General features: G+C 34.7%; 1 protein-coding gene across 2 annotated transcripts in view; it reads left to right on the top strand.

Annotated features, from left to right (window-relative positions):
- The window catches only part of LRBA (LPS responsive beige-like anchor protein), a 756,763-nt gene that overhangs the window by 198,340 nt on the left and 536,346 nt on the right, over positions 1 to 22,077 (top strand). For both annotated transcript variants that reach the window (XM_025385122.1, XM_025385123.1), the window contains 3 exons: positions 2,716 to 2,794; positions 4,651 to 4,784; positions 11,921 to 11,982. In XM_025385122.1, the coding sequence (XP_025240907.1) occupies positions 2,716 to 2,794; positions 4,651 to 4,784; positions 11,921 to 11,982 (275 nt within the window). The remainder of the gene's footprint in view (positions 1 to 2,715; positions 2,795 to 4,650; positions 4,785 to 11,920; positions 11,983 to 22,077) is intronic.

The raw sequence follows: 22,077 nt of genomic DNA, 5'->3' as shown, positions 1-22,077 counted from the left end.
CTCTTAGAAGTGCCGGATACCAAAGGGTGAAAAAATGTTTTTCAACTTCGCTGGTCTTGCCCTCTAATTTGAAATTTTATTGTGAAAAATACAAAAATAGCATTATTTTTATGATGAAATGTGAGTTGATATATATGCTTTTAAAAATTGTCACAATGGGCTGGTCATGGTGGCTCACGCCTATAACCCTGGCACTTTGGGAGGCCAAGGCTGAAGGATTGCTTGAGACCAGAGAAGGATTGTTCGAGACCAGCCTGGGCAACATAATGAGACTCTCTCTCTACCAAAAAAAAAAAAATAGGAAATAGACGGGTGTGGTGGTATGCACCTATATTTCCAGCTACTTGGGAGGCTGAGGCAGGAAGATGGCTTGAGTCCAGGAGTTGAAGGCTGCAGTGAGCTCTGATCACACCAATGCACTCCAGCCTGGGTGAGAGAGTAAGACTCTGTCTCAAAAAAAGAAAAATAAAAAATAATTGTCAGCATGATGAAGTGTGTGCTTTAGCTTCATTTTTAAAGGAATCCTATGCGTCCTGACCACCAGTCAGTTGGTTAGAGTTTTTAGGTACAGGTAGATCTCAGCTGAACAGGATGGTGAGGAAGGTAGGACTGTAAGCAATACAAAGCTTCCAGTATAAAGGAAAGTCAACTTTGATTATCAAGGGAATGGGAAAGGAAGTATGTTGTGGAAAAGAAAGATTGACTATAGTTAAGTTCATTTTGTACTAGGAATGTGCTCACTCTAAGGTGGGCTCAGTAATCATCCAGAGGTTAATTGTGAAAGATTGCTGCATTGCCCGCTTTCCAAAAGGAACCAAGCTTGTTGGGGGGTAAAATTGTCTAGATTTTTGGATCCTTGGATTTGACTGAGACCTGGTAATCAGAACTGAGGGTTGTTGATCAAGTGCTGCCTAAAAACCAAGCATGTTTCAGGAAAGCTCAAAATTGCCTCAGGTCCTTGCTGTTTTTTAATCAGTTAAATCCACAAAACCTCTGACTAGGTCCTGGCTATGCTTATCTATATCCAGAATTAACTTTATTTGCCTTACCAAAAAGAGCACATTGAATCAGCATGCCTAGATACAATTGAAGTGAGCCTGAGGAAGTTCTGGGAGTGGTGTGAAGCAGAGGGAAGTGTTGTGTTGTGTGTGTTGTGTTGTGTTGTATTGTTATTGTATTGTATTGTATTGTATTGTATTGTATTGTATTGTATTGTATTGTATTGTATTGTATTGTATTGTATTTTAAGACAGGGTCTTGCTTTGTCACCCAGGCTGGAGTACAGTAGTGCAATCTCAGCACACTTCAAGCTCTGCCCTCTAGGCTCTAGTGATCCTGTCACCTCAGCTTCCCAAGTAGCTGGGACCACAGGCACACACAACCATGCCTGGCTACTTTTTTGTATTTTTAGTAGAGACAGGGCCTCGCCATGTTTCCCAGGCTAATCTTGAACTCCTGAGCTCAAGCAGTCCTCCTGTCTTGGCCTCCCAAAGTGTTGAGATTACTGGCATGAGCCATTGCACCTGGCCAAAAATGGCAATTCCTTTTTTTTTTTTTGTTTTTGAGACAGAGTCTCACTTTCTCACCCAGGATGGAATACAAGGGTGTTTGATCAGTGGAAGCCCCTTCAAGCTGGCTTCAGTGTCCTTGTGACATAACCTATTATTCCTTGGACATATCCTATCATTCCTTGCTTTCTACACAGCATAACTAGATGTTTCAAACTCATTTGGTGCTTTTCTTCCACAGATCTCGAATCAGCCATTTCTTTCTTTTAGTGGAGTATAGTATTAAGAAACCAAGATCTGGACACCAAGTGTTAAGGTGTTGCTGCTTCCATGTCCTCTTAGTGGACAGAGCTAGAGGCGGTGTGTGTGTTTGTGTGTGTGTGTGTTTGTATACAAAAATCTACAAAAACGTATACTGTCATTCACATATTATTACCATCTCTCTATTGCAACCATGATTTCACATAGATATGAATTCTACAATTCTTAGTTTTCTTTTTTCCTTGAATTCCCTCCTCACACTGGCTCCAGTAACTTTCTTTGGGCCAACACAACCTCCAGCCTGATGCAGATGCTTTCCTTGATGTGTTTCTAATAACTTTTGGACTGAAAGATTCAACAAAGTTTGGGAAAGAGGGCCCTTATTCTCTTTAAAGCATAGTGTTTTTGTATTTGCAGCATAATGAAAAAATAACTGATAATAGTTGTGATACAAGATTACAGATTCTCAGAGGTCTAGGCTTCTAACCCTGATTACATTTATTGCTGCAATTTAGTCCTTCAGTAGTGATTTGATAACTGAATAAGGATAGTTCTCATGGTAATGGAGGTTTAAAGCTAAATTTAGAATGTAGGTGTTTCTGTGTTGTTGCTATATTAAAAAATACTTTTACTTGTAACTTTCTGTTGACACTTGGTGTTGAATAGAAGGAATTGTGAACTTTATTTAGGGAGTCAGGATTTACTTTTCTCTTGCTTTTTCAGCTCACAGATAGAAAGATTGTTCTGGCATGATAATTGAGCTTGTAGCTGAGATTTACATATGAAAGGATTTAGTTGTTAATTGTTAGATTTTAATGTTATCCAAATAGTAATGGACATAAAAATACATTATAATGCTTTTATTGACTGGTATAATGACATTCTTATTTAAATCTTCATACCTAAAAGCAGAAAATTCCTATAGATGGTTATTTTTCTTTTATAGGCAGTAGATCATCTAATGCAAAATTGCCCTCGGTTCCAACAGTTGATTCAGTTTCACAAGACCCGGTTTCAAATATGAGGTATTTAAGCTACTAACTTGAATATTGTGATTCATACCTTTTGATGACTTTTTAAGCTATCTAGGTTTATTTTACTTCATTTCATTTCATTTCTTTCTTTCAACATACATGACATTTAGAGGCTTGGGAACATTTTAGAAGTTCATTTTCGTTTGAAAGATTATAAGATGTACAAGTCATTTCATGATGTACAAGTCACTTCATGAGAAGTGACTATTTGTGTTAAAAAATAATTGCTGCATGCATAACAAATATTTACATGAGCTTATGACTTATGTTTCAAATGATTGCAAATTGAAAGTATGGAATTTGTTGTTTCTCCTCTATAAAATGCTGATGTAGGCCGGGCGCGGTGGCTCACTCCTGTAATTCCAGCACTTTGAGAGGCTGAGGCAGGCGGATTACTTGAGATCAGGAATTCAAGACCAGCCTGGTCAACGTGGTGAAAACCCATCTCTACTAAACATATATTTAAAAAGTAGCCAGGTGTGGTGGTGAGCACCTGTAGTCCCAGCTACTCGGGAGGCTGAGGCAGGAGAATCACTTGAACCCGGGAGGCAGAGGTTGCAGTGAGCCGAGATCACGCCACTGCACTCCAATCTGGGAGACAGAGAGAGACTCCATCTCAAAAAAAAAAAAAAAAAAAATATACTGATATAAGTGGTAGCCAACCAGCCAAAGCCACAATGATACTGAATTATAGATAGATTTTTATTGTCACTTACCTTGTTTAATTGGGTTTCACAGTTTAATTTCGAATGCTATGAGTGTATTTTCCACCACTACAGTCTTAGTGGCCAGAGTCCTTGATTTTCTTTACCACAATTGGGAAATCCATTAGACACTACAAATGTAGGTACTTGAGTGCTTCTAGTGTGGCTAGTATTTACGATACTATTCAGGGATAACAAGTTCTGTGAGTTGTGTAGAAGAAAATAGTATTTAGAGTAGTGCCTGTGAGGAGATGGTTATTCACAGCAAAATTTATATATGTTTGTGTTGATAGTTTCAGTAGCAACTGCTTTCTTGGTAGTATAAATAGGAGGTACTCCTAGTGTGAATAGTAGATAACTAGTGGCTCTTTATGTATATGTTTAATTTGTAAGTTAGAAACTGAAGCTGTGGATATCTGTGAATTTTCTGAAATGCTGTGGACCTTAAAAAAAAAGTCATTAAATGTATCTGTGTAGGTATATATGAATACATGTATATATAATCACAAATATATATTAATATATTTTATGTATTTATGGCACATTTACAACTATCTCAGTTTATTAATAAATATAACTATCAACAAAATGATAGTTTTATTATAATTTGCCTTTAAAGTATATTATTTTCAGGAGAAAAATAATTCACATTGCATTAGAAAGGAATTATTGACTTCAATAAAAAAGAACTGCTTTTTATAATTTATAAGCACTCAACATCTGTTGAGTCTGTACTATATGCTGTAACTGTGAATTTTAAAATGAAGTCATGGTTCTTGAACTCAGTGGGCTAATGGTTTAGTGGTAAATAGAAAAATTTGTTGAAGACTTGATGAGAATTTATTTAGATTATGATGGGCCTAAAAACAAACTGCTCTTAACTGGCCAGGTGAGACTCCTAGTAAGTACTGATGCTTGGAGTGGTTGTTAACCAGGATGTTTGTTGGAGATAGTAGGGGCAAGCTAGATCAGATAAAAACGAATATTTTTGGCAGGACTGCTATACATAGCAGTAATGTCTCTTTAGGTGATTTTTAATTTTTTTATATAATTATATATATTGGAAACACATCTTTATTTTCGAAACTAGAAAATTGATACAATCTGTTGAATAGTTCAAGTAACTTAATGTCTTTTCATTAGTATTACAGAGAGGCTTGAACATGCTTTGGAAAAGGCAGCTCCTCTCCTTCGTGAGATTTTTGTGGATTTTGCACCTTTTCTTTCTCGGACACTTTTGGGTAGCCATGGACAAGAACTACTTATAGAAGGAACAAGTAAGTGATTTTTCTTTATTTTATTTGTATGCATTTATATTTCAGGATTAAAAACTTACATGGATGATGAGATAACATGGAGTTTCATTGTTTAAGTGTTGTCAGCCTTTGACAAGGTTTCTTATAGTCTGTATCTTTTGAAGAATGTGTCACATGTCTATTATGTTGTAATCTTCAAGATTTTTATCAGTGATTTGGATGAAGCATAGAATTATGTGTTGAACCAAAGAACTAAGACTTTTTTTTGATACATTAAAATTAACTTTGAGAGCAACAAATTGGAGAGACTAGTGTCACAGGATTTTACTTGAACTTAGATCCATATGAACAACAATGTATTGCCACATAAATAAGGAATACATTGTTATTAGTAGAATAATGTTTTACAAATAGAGGTAACAGCATTGTACTCTATACTGCTTACATCATTCATAGATTACTGGGTCTCTTCTAGGTAATGTACTTTGAGATTGTCAAACTAGATAGCATGCTGAGGTAGGTTGCTGAGGGGATTGGAAACCATGCTATTTATGGAGTGAATGAGGAATAATGAGACCTTTCTTTTTTGTTTGTTTGTTTGTTTGTGGCACATGGGGCATTGCCATGTAATGAGTCCCTTCGAATATTGGAGAGAGAGACTTAACCAAGTGAAAGTAGATTTACCGTAAATTTCCTCGGAAAGCAGATAGCAGTTCAATAGAGGATAATTTGTTAAATAATGAGTTTAAGAGTTTAACAGACTGACTTCAAAATACCAATCTTCATCTTCGTACCTAGGATTTAAGTAGTTTAAGATACCTATATTTGTTTAAGATACCTATATTTGAGTTAAGATACCTGTATATAGTTTCAGATATCTATATTTGAGTATTAACTGTGCAATATGAGCACTTCGTTTGACCCTTACAGTATCAGTGGGTAAGTATGAAGCTTTAGCTAGGAATTTCATCTCTTCTATAGATGTAAATGGAGTTGGTGATGAGTGATATTTTTATGCAGTGAAAAAGTAACAATGAATTTATTTGAAAAAGAAAGCTCAGACTTTAGAAGTACTTAAGTTTGGAATAGCAATTTCCTTAGATCTATTGAAGGATATAATTTATTTAGCTATGAACCATTTGATGAAGAAATAAATGACTTTTACTTATGAAATAATGTAATTTGGGAAGAATTGAATTTTAAAAATTGAAGAGTCTATATTTCAGGGCTTTTCCCTAATTTATAGTTTCATATATGAAACTTTTTTTTAAAAGTGGTGTAACAACTTATGAACTATGTGTAATTTTATTACAGTGAGTAAGATGTGTGTATTAAATACAGCTTCTCAGTATTGCAAGATATTGTTGCTTATTGGTCTTTGAATTTTATAACAGATAAGATAGAATCATATTAAATACCCAGAAGAATTAAGAATGAACACTTCTATATTCCCAAACAAAATTTAATTTAGAATCATTTTTTACCAGTAAATTTTGGTAAAACTGTAAGAAGGAAGAAGGTGTACTATTGTTTATGTATAAACTTGAGCAGTGCATATTCATTGGATTATGTTCATAAAAATAGCAAACAAATCTAAAAGTTCTTATGTGACTTACGTATTTTATGTTGTAAGGAATGTTTTGGATTGTGGTTTCATGTACTGTAAAACAGAAAGGATTTAAAAAGAGGTGATTGTGCCATAGTACTGAACAAGCAGCGTAATACTGTACAGAAAGCATTAATATAAATGGCAGGAGACTTTGGTTTTCATTCTGTCCTTGCCAGTGACTAGCTGTGTGACCAAACATTACAAAGCTTCTTAATCTTTAAAAAATATTCTTACGAGTTTTTTAGTTATAAAAATATTTTAATGAAAATTTCGAATTTTCACAAAGTAGGAAGTACAGTATCTATTAACTTATTATCAGCTGTCCAAACCATATTCATTTTCCATAATTATTTGATATCTCTATTCCCTTTATTTTGCTTTAGTATTTAAAACTATCTTAGATGTTATGTCATTCAACCCTTGAATACTTAATAGCATGTAAAAAAAGATGTTTTCTTACATAATCACAATGCTGTTATTACACCTAATAATAGTAACAATAGTTTCTTAATGTCCTCTAATACCCAGCCCATATTTATCTTTAAGAAGATAAATGTATGTATGTGTATATACAGATATATATGTGTATGTATATATATGTATATATATGTGTATATATATACACACATATGTATATGTGTGTATACATATACTTTTTTTTTTTTTAAGACAGAGTCTCACTGTGCCGCCCAGGCTGGAGTGCAGTGGTGTGATCTTGGCTCACTGCAACCTCTGCCTCCCGAGTTCAAGCGATTCTTGTGCCTCAGCCTCCCGAGTAGCTGGGACTACTGGCATATGCCACGAGACTGGCTAAATTTTGTATATTTTGTAGAGATGGTGTTTCGCCACATTGCCCAGGCTGGTCTCAAACTCCTGAGCCCAAGCAATCCTCCGGCCTTGCCTCCCAAAGTGCTGGGATTACAGGCTTGAGCCACCGCGACTGGCCATATGCCCTGTATATTTTGAAGACTTAAAGTTAAAGCTAAAAGTTAAATTAGGTGTAATATTTCATATTACATCATGCCTGGAATCTCCTGTAACCTGATTGTCTCAATTGTAGTGATGTTAATTAACCCTCTTTTTCAAGGAGTTATAACCCTTTGTAAGGATTAATTTTTCTAAAGAGACTTTCCAAAGGACAAAGAGAACACAAGCTTGAAAATTTTAAATTATGTCTTACAATTATTATATGTGAGTTCACTGGATCCTTTTATAAATATGATTAATTATAGAGTCTTAGTGATCTTATTTTTTCTGTATCTTGAAACATTTTGCTATTTCACTATTACACATCAGCTATTCTTTGCTGTGGACTAAAATTAAAAAAAACAAGAAACCCACGAAGTACTGGAATTGCGCATGGAGTGATGGCAGAAAAAAAATAATTACTCTTGTTTATTACCCTCTGTCGTTGTATTGCTTTACCCAAAGTTTTGCATTGTGTTTTTTTTTTGAGGCAGAGTCTCACTCCTACGCCCAGACTGGAGCACTACAGCCTTGTCTTCCTGGGCTCAGGTGATCATCCCACCTCAGCCTCTCAAGTAGTTGGGACTACAGGTGCATGTCACCATGCCCGTCTAATTTTTTAAAAATTTTATTTATTTATTTATAGAGATGGGTTTTGCTGCATTGCCCAGGCTGTTCTTGAACTTCTGGCCTCAAGTGATCCACCTGCTTCGGCCTCCCAAGATGTTGGGATTACAGGCATGAGCCACTGCACTCTGCCTGCGCTGTGTTTTAAGAAAGTATAAACTTGCAGTCTCAATGGGGCCAAAACTTTTTTTGGGGTAGGCAAAAAATATCTTAGATATTACAATGGCTTGTTACCCTCCAAAGGGTCACAGTATCTCTGTACAGCATATGAACATGTTATTTAGCAGGAAGGACTTCATCGTGCTAAATTTGTGTGATAATTTGAGACAAGAACCTGGGCCATCCCATTTTTCTAAAAAGACATGTTCTTCTGTCTTGTGGGATGATTATATACCACAGTTTACTTGATACAGTTTCTAAGTAGATAAATGCTAAAGGCAGGTGTGCATGTAATGATGACTAGAAGGAAAAGTTTATATGGAAATAAAAAATTCAGTGGATTGATTATTCTAAATGTTTGTAAATCTGAACAAGAAAATATTTTGCAAGTCTCAAGCAAAGAAGATGTCTGTCCTCTCTTTAACAAAAGTTTTAGTCATCCAATTTTTCCAAAATGTTGGATTTGATGATATAAATTCAGGAAGGGAAACTAGAATTTATGATAAGCTAGAGCCTATTAAACATGTATTTGAAATTTGGACTTAGTATTTACAAGATGGATGTGTTTCAGATTCATGATCAGCATTTAGTTTTATCTAAAAGATGATTCTCATTTGGAGTATATGTATATATCTTCAAAACCAGGAAAATATGGAGTAAAACTTCTTGAGTTTATTATCCTTAAATTCTTATTAAAATTTCTCATAATGTTTATTACTATCCTATTTTAAAAAATAAGATGACTTAAATATAAAAAACAAGAGGATTCTTATATTCCAGATAGTAAATAGTCATGACTGTGTTTTCAGGGTATACTTGAGGATTTAGATAGATCAATGGGTTTAGATGGCACTGGCTTACTATCTGGTAAGTCATTTGATCCTTTCACTGAAGTGATGTATCTGGGTGAGTCTCCACTGAAGAAATTGCAGCGGTCTTGGATCATAAAATCCCAGATTAGTGCAGGTATAAAACTCTTGACTTGGCATCCCGAGTTTGTCCTTTTAAAAAGACTAACATTTTCTATCTTTGAAAAGCCAACCAAAAAATAATCAAACCAAACCCTATTATTCTACTATTCTACTGAGAGTTTTAGAGAGGTCAGATTGTGAGCTGGTTCAAATCTGTAAGCTTGCAGTAGTTCGTTTCTTTTGATTGAGACAGTAATAGGGTGTGTGTGTTTGTGGGTGTATAAAATGAAAATGATAGTTCTGGCAGTAACTTACAACTTGACCTTAGAGTTTTAGGACTTTCCTTTGGGTAGTTCTTAGAGTATGACTGAATCTGAAGAGAGATCTACAGGTTTATTATTTGTTTTTTCGCACATGTGAAGAGCGTCATCCATTGGCAAAAATTTAGGTCAAAAATAGAAGTGACGTAATTCTACATTTTGATGTTAAGTTGCTTGTTGGGGTTATCCTCTATTTCTTTGCTCCCAATGTTATTTTTGTGTTTACAGTACCAGTGTCCTTTAGACAGGGAGCTTAAGGTCTGTTATCAAGTTTCTCTTGTCTTCTGAAGCCTTTACTCATTCAAAATTGAACATACTCTCCACCCTGCCCCGCAATACATCTTCCACCACTCTCTTCCAAATTAATTGTTCAAACCAAACTATGAAATGTTATTTGGCCTTTTACTAGCTTGGTCAGTGAATACATTTTTTCCTGAATATTCATATCCGACTAGAAAGTAGCTGTCAACCTTCTTCTGGTTTGTTAGCCTTTATTATTAGAAAATAAGACTGAAATAAATAAATAGAAATGTGTATGTATAACATTTTTCTTAAGAATATAGGTATATGGGCTGGGTATGGTGGCTCACGCCTGTAATCCCAGCACTTTGGGAGGCCAAAGTGGGCGAATCACCTTAGGTCAGGAGTTTGAGACCAGCCTGGCCAACATGGTGAAACGCCGTCTCTACTAAAACTACAGAAATTAGCCGGGCATGGTGGTGGGCACCTGTAATCCCAGCTACTTGGGTGCTGAGGCACGAGAACTGGTTGAACCTGGGAGGTGGAGGTTGTGGTGAGCCAAGATCGTGCCATTGTATTCCAGCCTGGGTGACAGAGCGAGACAACGTCTCAAAAAAAAAAAAAAAATATATATATATATATATACACACACACACACACACACACACACACAGACACACATATGTATACATATATGTGTATGTATGAAATGTGGTAAGTGTGGTGAGAGGGACAAAGGAGCACCTATAAATCTCCCTAATTTTGGATAGCTCAAGGTATTTTTTAAAAAAATTACTGTTTTTCATTATCTGAATAGATATATAATAAAAGGGCCCATCGGGGCCCAATGGCAGGAATTCTAGTTTTTGTAGAATAAAGCAATAAGGATTGATGACCTAATAATAGAAAGATCCGAATTTACTTTCTGGAAATAATGGGCTTTGAAGTTGCAGCAAAACTGAACTTCTTTTATTATCTGGGTTAAATTTAAGGAAAAGTGGCAAGGTTTCAGACCAGCAGAGGGCTACACCTGCAGTAAGAGATGGAGTATTGCTTGCCTTTATTTTCCGTCCTTGACAGCATTAGCCTGAGGAGCCATGTTCATCTTAGCCCTACAGATATCACACTGTAGTTAATAACTTGCTTCCTAATACAATATAGAGACATTCTATAGCTAATTTTCTTGCCAGTGCTGACACTGTTACCATCATTGCTATGTTATATATTCTTTCAGACATTGAGAAAAATGGTTCTAACATTTTTTAAAAAAGTGAAAGGGGTGAACAGCCCTTTTAACTTCAATGCTATTATAAGGCTAAAAAATGCCAACATGTGCTATCATTAGGTTGGAAGCATTAGTATTTAAACAGGGAAGGAGAAAGAACTAAAGAGAAAGATAAAGGGAATGGATAGGGTACCTGGAAGAGTTTTCATTGGGAGAAAAAAGAAGGTAATAGGGTGTTTAAGAGCCATCAGGAATTATTTTTAGATGTTATGCTCTGGAACCTAAGCCTGTGTTTGCCTAGAAAAATGTAGAATAAAAAAATTGTGATTTTTCTGATTATTAGTAATGCAATTTAATAATTTAGTCCCTTTAATTATTGGCATTGCTTTTTAAAGATACTAATTATAAAACATTCTTTGAATGAACTACTTTATATTTTATTGGTAATTAAAACCAAAGACTTACTTTAGATAGGTATTAATTCTATAAAATATCCTTTCTAAAGATATTTTTGGCGAACCAAAATGAAACATAAAAGTAAATGAATTAATTTATAAGAAATCAAGAATATATAACAGACAACGGGTTGCATTTCTGTTAAGGTTTAGTGTGAGGTCAGAGGTCAAGGTACTAATAAGAGTGTTTGGGATGTCTGCTGCCATGAAACAAAATGGAAACTTGATTGATAGCTAGAGGGTTGAAGGGAGAGAGTGTGGTGGAGAAAGCAAAGGTCAGGGAGCCATTTCCCTTCTCTGCATGTATAACGATCAACTCTCTCCAAAACAAAATGTAGATGATATTGATCAATATGGCATATGTTGTGCACATTTCTATGAGTATTGTGAAATGTCATTATATATGAAGTTGTAATAAATGTTTTAGTATTTTGAAAGCTGAAATGGAATACTTCACAAAAATTGGTGGTAGTTTTGAAGCCAGCTTTAAACTAACTATAGTGTACCTTATTTAATCATGTAATTAAATGTGTACCATTAATAGTTTGAAAAAATAATTTGAAAAAACAGTTTGTATGAAATTTTAACAAATCCTTATTTGTTTTCTTTATAACTTTTTTTTTTTTTAAATTCTCTTTAAAATAGGTCTGGTTTGCATGAAGTCTAGCAGTTCAGTTGTGGAATTGGTTATGCTACTGTGTTCTCAGGTGAGTGGCAAGAATAAATATTGAATTAAAAGTAGATTCTCATATGAATTTGTTTTCATGGGGGATTTTATATTTGCATTACTGAAATTTTTGCTATAATACAATTGTGAGTTTGCTGTTTTAAAATAATTTTAGTTGTATTGCAAAAAGATTGCTTCTTATTTTTGATACTTGCAGATAAGTTTGAAGCAAGTATGAGAGGAAGTGAGAAACAAAAGTTTTTAGAGTCACTTTAAAACTGTCCAGATCAAATGATCATGATAATTTCTTTGCTGTATGTATTAAGGTTATAAAAACAGATTTATTTCTATATCTTGTGGAGTGCCATGCTGACTCCACTGGGAATCATGGGTTTACTTCCCTTTTGTGCAGAGGTTATAAAATGAGCGATAAATGATTTTGAATCCTTGTCATTGGTAATTATTTTTGACATGCACAGTAGATTTGGGAAAACATTAACAAAAAAGTGGCAGCTATCATAATAAGATGTAGAAAATAAATTCCTAAAAGCAAAATTACTTTCGGTGTTCCAAAACCTTGTACCTCATGTGGTAAAGTTTAATGATTTTTAAAAAAAACTTATGTAAAAATCATGTATCCTGTGAGGTTTTCTTTTCTGTTTTGCAATTAAACAGATGAATGTTTTTATTGAGAGTTTTCTTTGTAGTCTTTTAAAGTGATATCTTGCTGGTAGTAAATTCCCCCACTTAAAACTTTAAAATAGCCTTTTTTAATAGGAAAGGTATTGGTCTAGAGGTCAAGGGTTTTGACCCATTTCAAAACCTTTGACCTTCATTTACAACTCTCATGGTTTACTTGCCTAACGAATAAGGATAATGCAAAATTAATGTTTCTTTGCATCGATTTATTTGTTTTAGTGCCTATATGCCAAATTTATTTAGACTGTGCTGATGGACATTTCATGAATATAAATTAAAGAATCATAGAAGGTGTGAAAAATCAATACTATGCATTGTCAATAAGGTGCAATAAGAACAATTACTTCTAGAGATTACACCTAATGGATTTTTGTAATGAACTTGTGAGGAGTAGTTACTTAGTAGGCTTATTATTCTTAGATTTAGTGAGAATCATGTTTCTATAATTTAATCATCTCATTTAGAAAACTCCTTTTCTTCAAAAGCTGACTAGATAAAATTTCTCATTAAGTCATCTGATTAGAAATAATTGTTTCTTTCTTGGATAGAACTTGCCATATAGCAGTCTTATGTCTACATGAAACTGCCCACACTTTAAAAGAGCACTCACTTTTGCTTTTGGATGTTTCCTTACAAGAACACAAATTTATTGTTCATAGTGATATAATTGTTTCATAGGTGAATTTTGACAGTGAAGTTTTGCTTTCTAATTTAGAAGAACTGAATGTATTTTTGGTACATGGAAGCTATTTCCAATATAGTATATTTCATATTTTAATGTTAGGAGCTGCAAAGATAAAGAATGACATGTTTTAATACACCTATTTATCATGTATGTCACAGTACTGTTTAATACTAATGCAATCAAATGGGTTATGAAGATCATGTAGTAGAGTAAGTTTCAAAAGTCAGAAATTGTCAAGGTTTTTGTGTGAATAAAATACATTATTGGGTATTTGAAGTCCTTAACATTTTTTGTGAGTTCTTCAAAAGTTCCATGGCATCTCTACAAGATGTAGCACAGTGTGAAAAATGATGTGAAAAATGAAGCTAGAATTAGCTCCAGATGTATACAGATTGTTCCGGGGTGATAATTACATTTTTCACTTTGAATTTTCCTAATTCAAAGAGGTCAACTTGGCAATCACAAAAGTGATTTATTTTGTTAAGAAGTGAACTGTCTTTTTCTACATGAAAGCTTAAGAGATATGAAATTGAATTTCAAGTCGACATTTTACAGATCCTGGGTGGGGATGGCTTGAGTTTGATTGATAATTTTTTTTGGTCTGAGATAGGGTGGGAAGCAAAAGCTACCGTCTTGCTAAAATTTTAATTAATTTTTTAAGAGGAGATGGAGAGGATTGAGTGCCAAAGATCGAAAGATCAGGTCAAAAACTACTTTTTAATCACATAAATAATGGGATATGCTTATGAACTTAACATCTGCAAATTTGATTTAGAACTTTACAAATTAGTTGGTGTTAATTTCATGACAATCAGCCATGCTCTGATTATTTTTCTTGAATCCATTCAAAACTTATATTCTTTTTGTGTTATTTTTAATAGGGTGTTTCACTACATTTTATTGTAAAAGAGAATTTAGAGCCTAAATTTAAGAAATGAGGAAATGATCACATTTGGTTAGCTGACAATAAAACCAAACAGATCACTATATATTTTTTTCGACTTAGATTGTAGTTTTCAATGTCCACTCATTCACCGGTAGTTGATTAGGCACCATTTCATATTTTAGTCTATCGAAATGTTAATATTTTTTAGGCAAAATGTTATTAATTAAAGTTGGAAGCCTCTCGTAATACTGAGCATTATATTTTTGAGTATAATTAATATATGAGGTTTGTAAAATTAGATTTATTCATCTGTTGAATCCCATGTAAAGTAATTCAAGAATGACTGAAGTTCCAAATATCAATTTAAATCCTCTTTATTTCTTAAAATAAAACTGCTTACATTCTTCAGGAAACTGTATGTTCTCTGATGCAGACACACAAAATTGAACAAGTTCTCAACTGTGTTTCAGGTGGTTTTTCACAAGCATGCAACTTATTTGTGTGCCAAATTTGTTGTATATGTGTATAAACCTGTTTTAAATATATATGAATTTAAAGAAAATGTTAAATAAGTGTTTCAAGTAATATTACTCCAGCATTATATAAAGTGTTTGTATCTTGTTCATTTGACATTAATATCATTTTTGAAAGACTTGACGTTGCATTCAAGGCCACTTTATAAAAGCGTTGAGTTGCTTGTCCTAATTCAGTCTGACATACATTCCAATAACACTACCTCCCTTCTTGGGTTTAAAGCTAAATTTATGACTGTGCATTGTGAAGTGCATCATTTAAAAATGGTTTCAACCCAAAACATCTAATAAATAAATAATGTGTATGGCTACTCAGTAGTAGACTTTGTAGACTAGAAATCATTCCATCGGATACTCAACAGTCCACTATCGGAGAGGGCTGTCAGATAAATCTTGTGGTAGCTGCATTCATGTCCTGTAAATCACATATTATTGTCTGAGCGTTCTGCCAGGTCATCTATTCTTTTCCCATTTATCAGAAATGCATACAGTATATAGAAAAACTAGAAGCACCATATAGTCTAGACTGGCATCCTGTCTGAGTAATTAATTAGCAGCAAAGGTTAATTTAAAATTCTATTTTAGTCTGATTATTCTTTAAAAAAATTTTCAACAAAATATGTAGATTGTTGCTGTTTTGGGAAATATTTTTTTTACATGAAGGTAATGATGTAAGGTTTGGTCATTTTTGACTTGTGTTTCTTTCTATACCTCTGAATTATTTTAAAATTATAATAATTTATAATAAGAATGAGATAGTTCTTATGATTATTTTATGTCAGTTTTATGTTTGAAATTTTTTCCCTTAATCTTTAGTAAAATGTTTCTTTATTTTTTGTTCTTCTATACTTTTCTCTAATCCCAAGTTTCTTCTCCATTTTGAGTGTATTTTTTCTGAATATATGATATTAATATTCTTTTTTATAGTTATGATGATTTTGTAGATGAATATTTTCAGTATGAGAAGATTATTAAAACACTTCTCTTCCACCATCCCCAAAAAACGCAAACCAGCTTTATACATGGCACAAAAGGGTCCTTTACCATTAGGCCTCTCTTAATGCCTGTACCTCATTTCTTACCACTTATTCTCAAGCCATGCTGAACTATTTAAAGATAGCCAAATATGCCCTTATATTTCTGTGTCTTGGTACATGCTTTTTCTTTCCCTAAACTGCCCCTCTTTCTAACTTGGTGATTTTTGTTAGCTGTTGCTTATCATTCAGCACTCAGCTTAATTATCTCATTCTCTGAGGATCATATCTATAGTTGGTATCTTTTTGTCTTAATTTTAGCACCCATTATAGAATTTACCACAAATTGTAAGTATAAATATGCTAATTGGTTTACTTGTTTATTGTTAGTATACTTCTTTGTTTTCTAGACTCTTATGAATGTAACAGTTATTTACGCCTTGTCCATTAATGTATTTCTGGTACCTAGCACATTATGGCTTAGTGAATATTTATGGAAAAAATGAATCAGTTAGCTAGCTCCTAGATAAATTACATTCTCTTCTGGAAAGATTTCCTTTAATCCTCTCTTACCTACAACTGTATGCCTAAATGAGGTATTGTGCAGAACACTTACCCATACTATCTTAATTTCATTCTGTATTTAAGTTGCCTGTTATTTTCCTTTCTCTTCCATGTAGACCGCAAATTTCTTGAAGACAAGCACTGTTTTTTTTTTTTTTTTTCTGTTGTATCCCCAGTGTCCAGTATAGTACTGTTCAACCATATAAATGTTTATATACTTGTATAATTGATAAATCAATGGTAACATAGATCATAAGTCACCATATTTTGAACTTTGCCTTTTGGTCTTTTTCATTAGGAAATATCCCCATACTTTCCTATATTAATTAGTTGTTATATTAAATCTTCATTTTCATTAAGACAACTGATTTTATCATTACCAAATAGTGTAGTTGTGTTCATTTATGAGCAGGGCCTTTGGTTTTTCATTTTCTTTTGACTTAATCAAATTCACCTCATTTTTTTTTATTTTTTTTAAAGACAGGGTCTTGCTGTGTTGCCCAGGCTGGAGTTCAGTGGTACAATCATGGTCCACTGCATTCGACCTCCCAGGCTCAGGTGATCCTCCTGCTTCAGCCTCCCAAGTAGCTGGGACTACAGGCACATGCCAGTACACATGGCTGATTTTTTGATTTTTTTGTAGAGATAGGGTCTCCTTATGTTTGTCAGCCTGGACCTCTTTCTTTCTTTTTTTTTTTTGTTTGAGACAGAGTTTCGCTCTTGTTGGAGTGCAATGGCATGGTCTTGGCTCACTGCAACCTCTGCCTCCTGGGTTCAAGCTGTTTTCCTGCCTCAGTCATCTGAGTAGTTGGGATTACAGATGCCCGCCACCACGCCTGGCTAATTTTGTATTTTTAATAGATACGGGGTTTCACCATGTTGGCCAGGCTGGTCTTGAACTCCTGACCTCAGGTGATTCACCCGCCTTGGCCTCCCAAAGTGTTGGGATCACAGGCATAAGCCACTGTGCCCGGCCCTAAGCCTAGACCTCTTTTTTAAAAAAACACTTTAGCCCAGGTGGGAGGATTGCTTGAGGCCAGGAGTTCAGTACCAGCCTGGCCAACATAGCAAGACCCTATCTCTACCAAAAAGAAAAACATTTAACCGAACTTGGTAGCATGTACCTGTAGACCTAGCTACCCTGGATGCTGAAGCAGGAGGATCGCTTGAGCCCAAAGGTTCGAGGTTGTAGTGAGCTAGGATTGCATTGGTGTACTCCAGTCTGAGTGACAGAGGAAGACCCCGTCTCAAAAAAATAAAGCAAAGTGAAAAACCTCAGCTTTATTGAGGTATAATATATATACAGTAAATACCCACACATTTTAAGTGTATTGTTCAGTGAATTTTGATATATACCCAACCATTTTAATCCTTAAATTTCCCTGTGCCTCTTTTTGATCAGTCCCCACCTCTGTCACCTCAAGTTGCCAGTGATTTGATTTCTGTTACTGTGAATTAGTTTTACTTACTGCTGAACTTCATATAAATAGAAATTTATTTCTTTTAAGTGGAGTGCTTAGCTATTCATAGTGTGCTGTGTTTAGGGTACACTTCAACCTTTTTTTTTTGTTTTGTTTTTAAACTAAAATTTGCCATCTGGTATTAAGAAAATGATGTATTTATTTCAAAGAAATAATTGAGCTAATGACATAAAGGATCATTTTTTTGCCAACCAAAAAATAGGAATTTTGCCTATGCGTTGCTTAATCAAAATAGAAATAAGCCTTTTTAACTTCATTATGCATTTCTTTCACCTATAAGGAAATCCTATGATACGAAGTTTTGTATAGCAGTTTGATGAGGCCATTATTCTGTACATTTAGAATTTTCAGTTTTTTGGTCAATCAGGTTCAGTTCAAATGCTGTCTTTTCTACAGAGCTTTGTGTGAATATATCTGCCTTGCCCCAAGCCCTTTTCTTTATGTCTGCCTTTCATTTATTTAGCAAACATGTATCATACGCTTTTAAGACAAGCCTCTTCTTTTAAGGAAACAATCATCTATTATTCTTTAAACAGTAGAAGAGACAATTAGTGAGAGAGACAAATAATTGTAATATAAGATAATAATTTTAAACAGACATTAACAATTTTCCTTGGTTGGAATTGTGGTAGCCATGTGCTTGTTTGATCAACTCTGTCTGACTTTTTCAATACAGCAAATTCCAAAGTGAGTACCTTGTGATGATAATAGTAGATGTTTTGCCCAGTGTGGTGGTTTGCAACTGTAATCCCCGCTACTGGGGCTGAAGCATAGAATTGCTTAAGGCTAGGAGTTTGAGATCAGCCTGGGCAACAACATGAGCAGACCCAGTCTCAAAAGAAATTGTTCTGTGAAAAAAGTATACAGTGTTAAATAAGTTTGGAAAATGTTGGTTTCAATACATTTTAATTTCAATTTCAAAAAGGAATTTTTAATTCATTCTTGATGTGTTTGTAACTTATCCTTAGAATGTAGTTATAAAAATTAGTGGATATAAATTGATTGTCCCTGAGCTTTGTTATTGTTACTACCTATGACCTTTTGATTGCCGATGGAATGAGAATCAGTAGGGTAGGCTTCTAATACACTCATATCGTTTTGCTTTAGAGCTGCTGTGAATGCTTTGTTCTTATAATGTACAAAGCCTAAGAGAGTAGGTATTCTTTGCTGAAATGCTCAGAGTTCATTTCATGTGCAGTAAAAACAGTTGACCTTAAAAGAAGGAAAAGTAGACTTGTAAGGATTGGATAGGAAGTCTATGGTAGTTGGAGAGGTTAGGTGAAGATTCAGGCTGTATAAATTGTTCATGAAAAACTTAGATGCATTAACAATTTTAAAGTATTTAAAATCAGCTCAATAACTGTACTTTATGCTGATGTGGCAAACATTTATGTTTTATTGATTGAAAATTTTATAACAGATAACTTTCTATTATAAGGTAGAAACATTTGTCTTGAAGCAATAGCAAAAACGTTAATACAAAATAAATCGGAGTAAAGTACTTTATTTTTCTTTTCAAAAATAAGATAGGTTGATGGGTTAGTGAGCATTAATTGATCTTTATTTGAGTTTCCATAATATTGATTTAAAGTGTTGTTACAACCAAAGAAAAACATACTTTAACTTTAGATTCAGGATTTGACCTGAAATACAGGCGTCCTATGGATTCACCAGCACACTAGGATTTAGAAAACACAACCTTTGAGGTAAATTTTGTGGAACTGGCAGTACACCCTGTGGCTTGGCAGTCTAGTCAGAAGGATGATACCATGCTGACTCTATAACTAGATCTTTGAACATTATTCTCAAGGGTGGTAAGTGAAAAACAAAGTAATATCAACTGGCACTTAATTCTGCAAGTTCCCTGCTGATTGGGGTATTCAGTGAAATGGAACTCTTCCTGACAGGAAGTCAGCCTATGAGTGTGGAGACATCTGAAAATAAAATGTGTTTTAATTTGGCACCCTACTGTTTTACAACTAGTCTTTTAAATTTGGGATTAAGAAGAGAGTTAGGAAAAGGGAGAAATACACAAATGAGAATATTCTGAGCATAACATTTTTCTTTGGTTTTAATGTAATTAAGAATACAGATCAGGTCTCTGTTTCTCAGCTATCATTGCTAGTTTTACTTAGTACTTTTTTTTCTATTCTAATCAATCTACTGAAGTTAAGGAATTACAGAAAGGCTAGGTTAAAAGTGTCAATTTTGAGATTGCCTTTGTTTAATACCAAACTCTCTGATAACTTTTAGAAGTTTTAGCTATATTCTCATACTATATAGTTTTTCATAAATAGTATATAATTTAATGGATTTTAGTCAGAGTAGTCAGAGTTAATATTAGGCATTCCAGCTTCTCAGGATCCAGATTTAAATTTTGCTGTCTGTTTATGGTATTTGCAGTGTTTAACTCAGTGCTGTAATAAAATTATTATTTAGTACTTTACATATCTTGACATACATAATAGGACATAGTATAATTTAGGAGGGAATGAATATTATATGAGTAATTGCACAAACATTCCATCTATTGTACATTTTTTAGTCAGCCACCTGTTTTTTTTTCAAACTGTTATTTTATAACCTGAAAATTTAGAAGTATATATACAGTTTTAGCAAAATCTTGAACTTTGATTTAGGCCTGAATGAAAGATTTGAACTTTGATTTAGGCCTGAATGAAAGAATCGGAATCTTGATGCAATTTATTTGCTTTTCTAGTACTGAATTCCTCAGCTGTTTGAGGTGCTCTTGTTTCTGTCATGGGTCATAAATGGAAGAAGGAAAAAGATGCCTTAGGTGGGTTTTTAAGAAAAGGCTGAGGCTAGGAAAATACTGTGATGATAGATTTTGAATATATATATATATATTTTTTGAGACAGAGTCTCACTCTGTCACCTAGGCTGGAGTGCAGTGGCGCGATCTCAGCTCACTGCAATCTCTGCCTCCCAGGTTCAAGTGATTCTCCTGCCTCAGCCTTCTGAGTAGCTGGGATTACAGGCCACCACCAGGAGTCTTGAACTCCTGACCTCAGTTGATTTGCCTGCCTCTTAGATTTTGAATTTTAGTAAACGTCTGGCTCATTTTTGTGTTTTAGTGGAGATGGGGTTTCACCATGTTGGCCAGGCTGGTCTCGAACTCTTGACCTCAGGTGATCCACTGGCCTCAGCCTCCCAATGTGCTGGGATTACAGGCTTGAGCCACTGTGCCTGACCTATATTTTGAATTTTTTTTTTTTTTGAGGTGAAGTCTCACTCTGTTGCCCAGGCTGGAGTGCAATGGCACGATCTCTGCTCACTGCAACCTCTGCCTCCCAGGTTCAAGCGATTCTCCAACCTCAGCTTCCCAAGTAGCTGGGATTAACAGACACCCGCCATCATGCCCTTCTAATTTTTGTATTTTTGTAGAAATGGGGTTTTACCATGTTGGCCAGGATGGTCTTGAACTCCTGACCTCAGGTGATTTGCCTGCCTCTTAGATTTTGAATTTTAATAAACGTTTTTTATTCTATTACTTATTAACTTTGTAACCTTGGCAAATTACTTTCCTTTCTTGAGTCTCACTTTCTTATTAAGTGAGGGTATATTAAGTTCTAATTAGCTCCAGGCATGGTGGCTCATGCCCATAATACCAGCACTTTGGGAGGTGGAGGTGGATGGATCACCTGAGGCCAGGAGTTTGAGACCAGCCTGGCCAACATGGCGAAACCCTATCTCTACTAAAAATATCAAAAAAACCCACAAAAAACAAAAACGCCAGGTGTGGTGGTGTGTGCCTGTAGTCCTAGCTACTTGGGAGGCTGAGGCATAAGAATTGCTTGAACCTGAGAGACAGAGGTTGCAGTGAGCCAAGACCATGCCACTGAGCTCCAGCCTGGGTGACAGAATGAGACTGTGTCTCAAAACACCACCACCACCAACAAAAAGATTTAATCAGACACTGTTGGTGGAAATCTAAATTAGTACAACCACTATGTAGAATGGTTTGGAGGTTCCTCAGAAAACTGAAAATAGAGCTACCATATGATCCAGCAATCTGACTGCTTGGTATATATCCAAAAGAAAGGAGGTCAGCGTATTGAAGAGATATTTGCGCTTCCGTGTTTGTTGCAGCACTGTTCACAATAGGCAAAATTTGGAAGCAACAATTTAACTCATAGAGATAGAGAGTAGAGAAGGATGGTTACCACAGGCTGGGAAAGGTAGTGGGAGGATGGAGGAGAGGTGGGGATGGCTAATGGTATAAAGAAAAGAGTAGTATTTGATAGCACAAGAGTGTGACTATAGTCAATTATAATTCAATTGTATATTTTTCC

This window comes from Theropithecus gelada, chromosome 5, assembly GCF_003255815.1.
Source record: "Theropithecus gelada isolate Dixy chromosome 5, Tgel_1.0, whole genome shotgun sequence".
NCBI classification, from domain to species: Eukaryota; Metazoa; Chordata; class Mammalia; order Primates; family Cercopithecidae; genus Theropithecus; species Theropithecus gelada.
The sequence above is the reverse complement of the archived record's forward strand: the minus strand, read 5'-3'. Positions and strand labels throughout refer to the sequence as shown.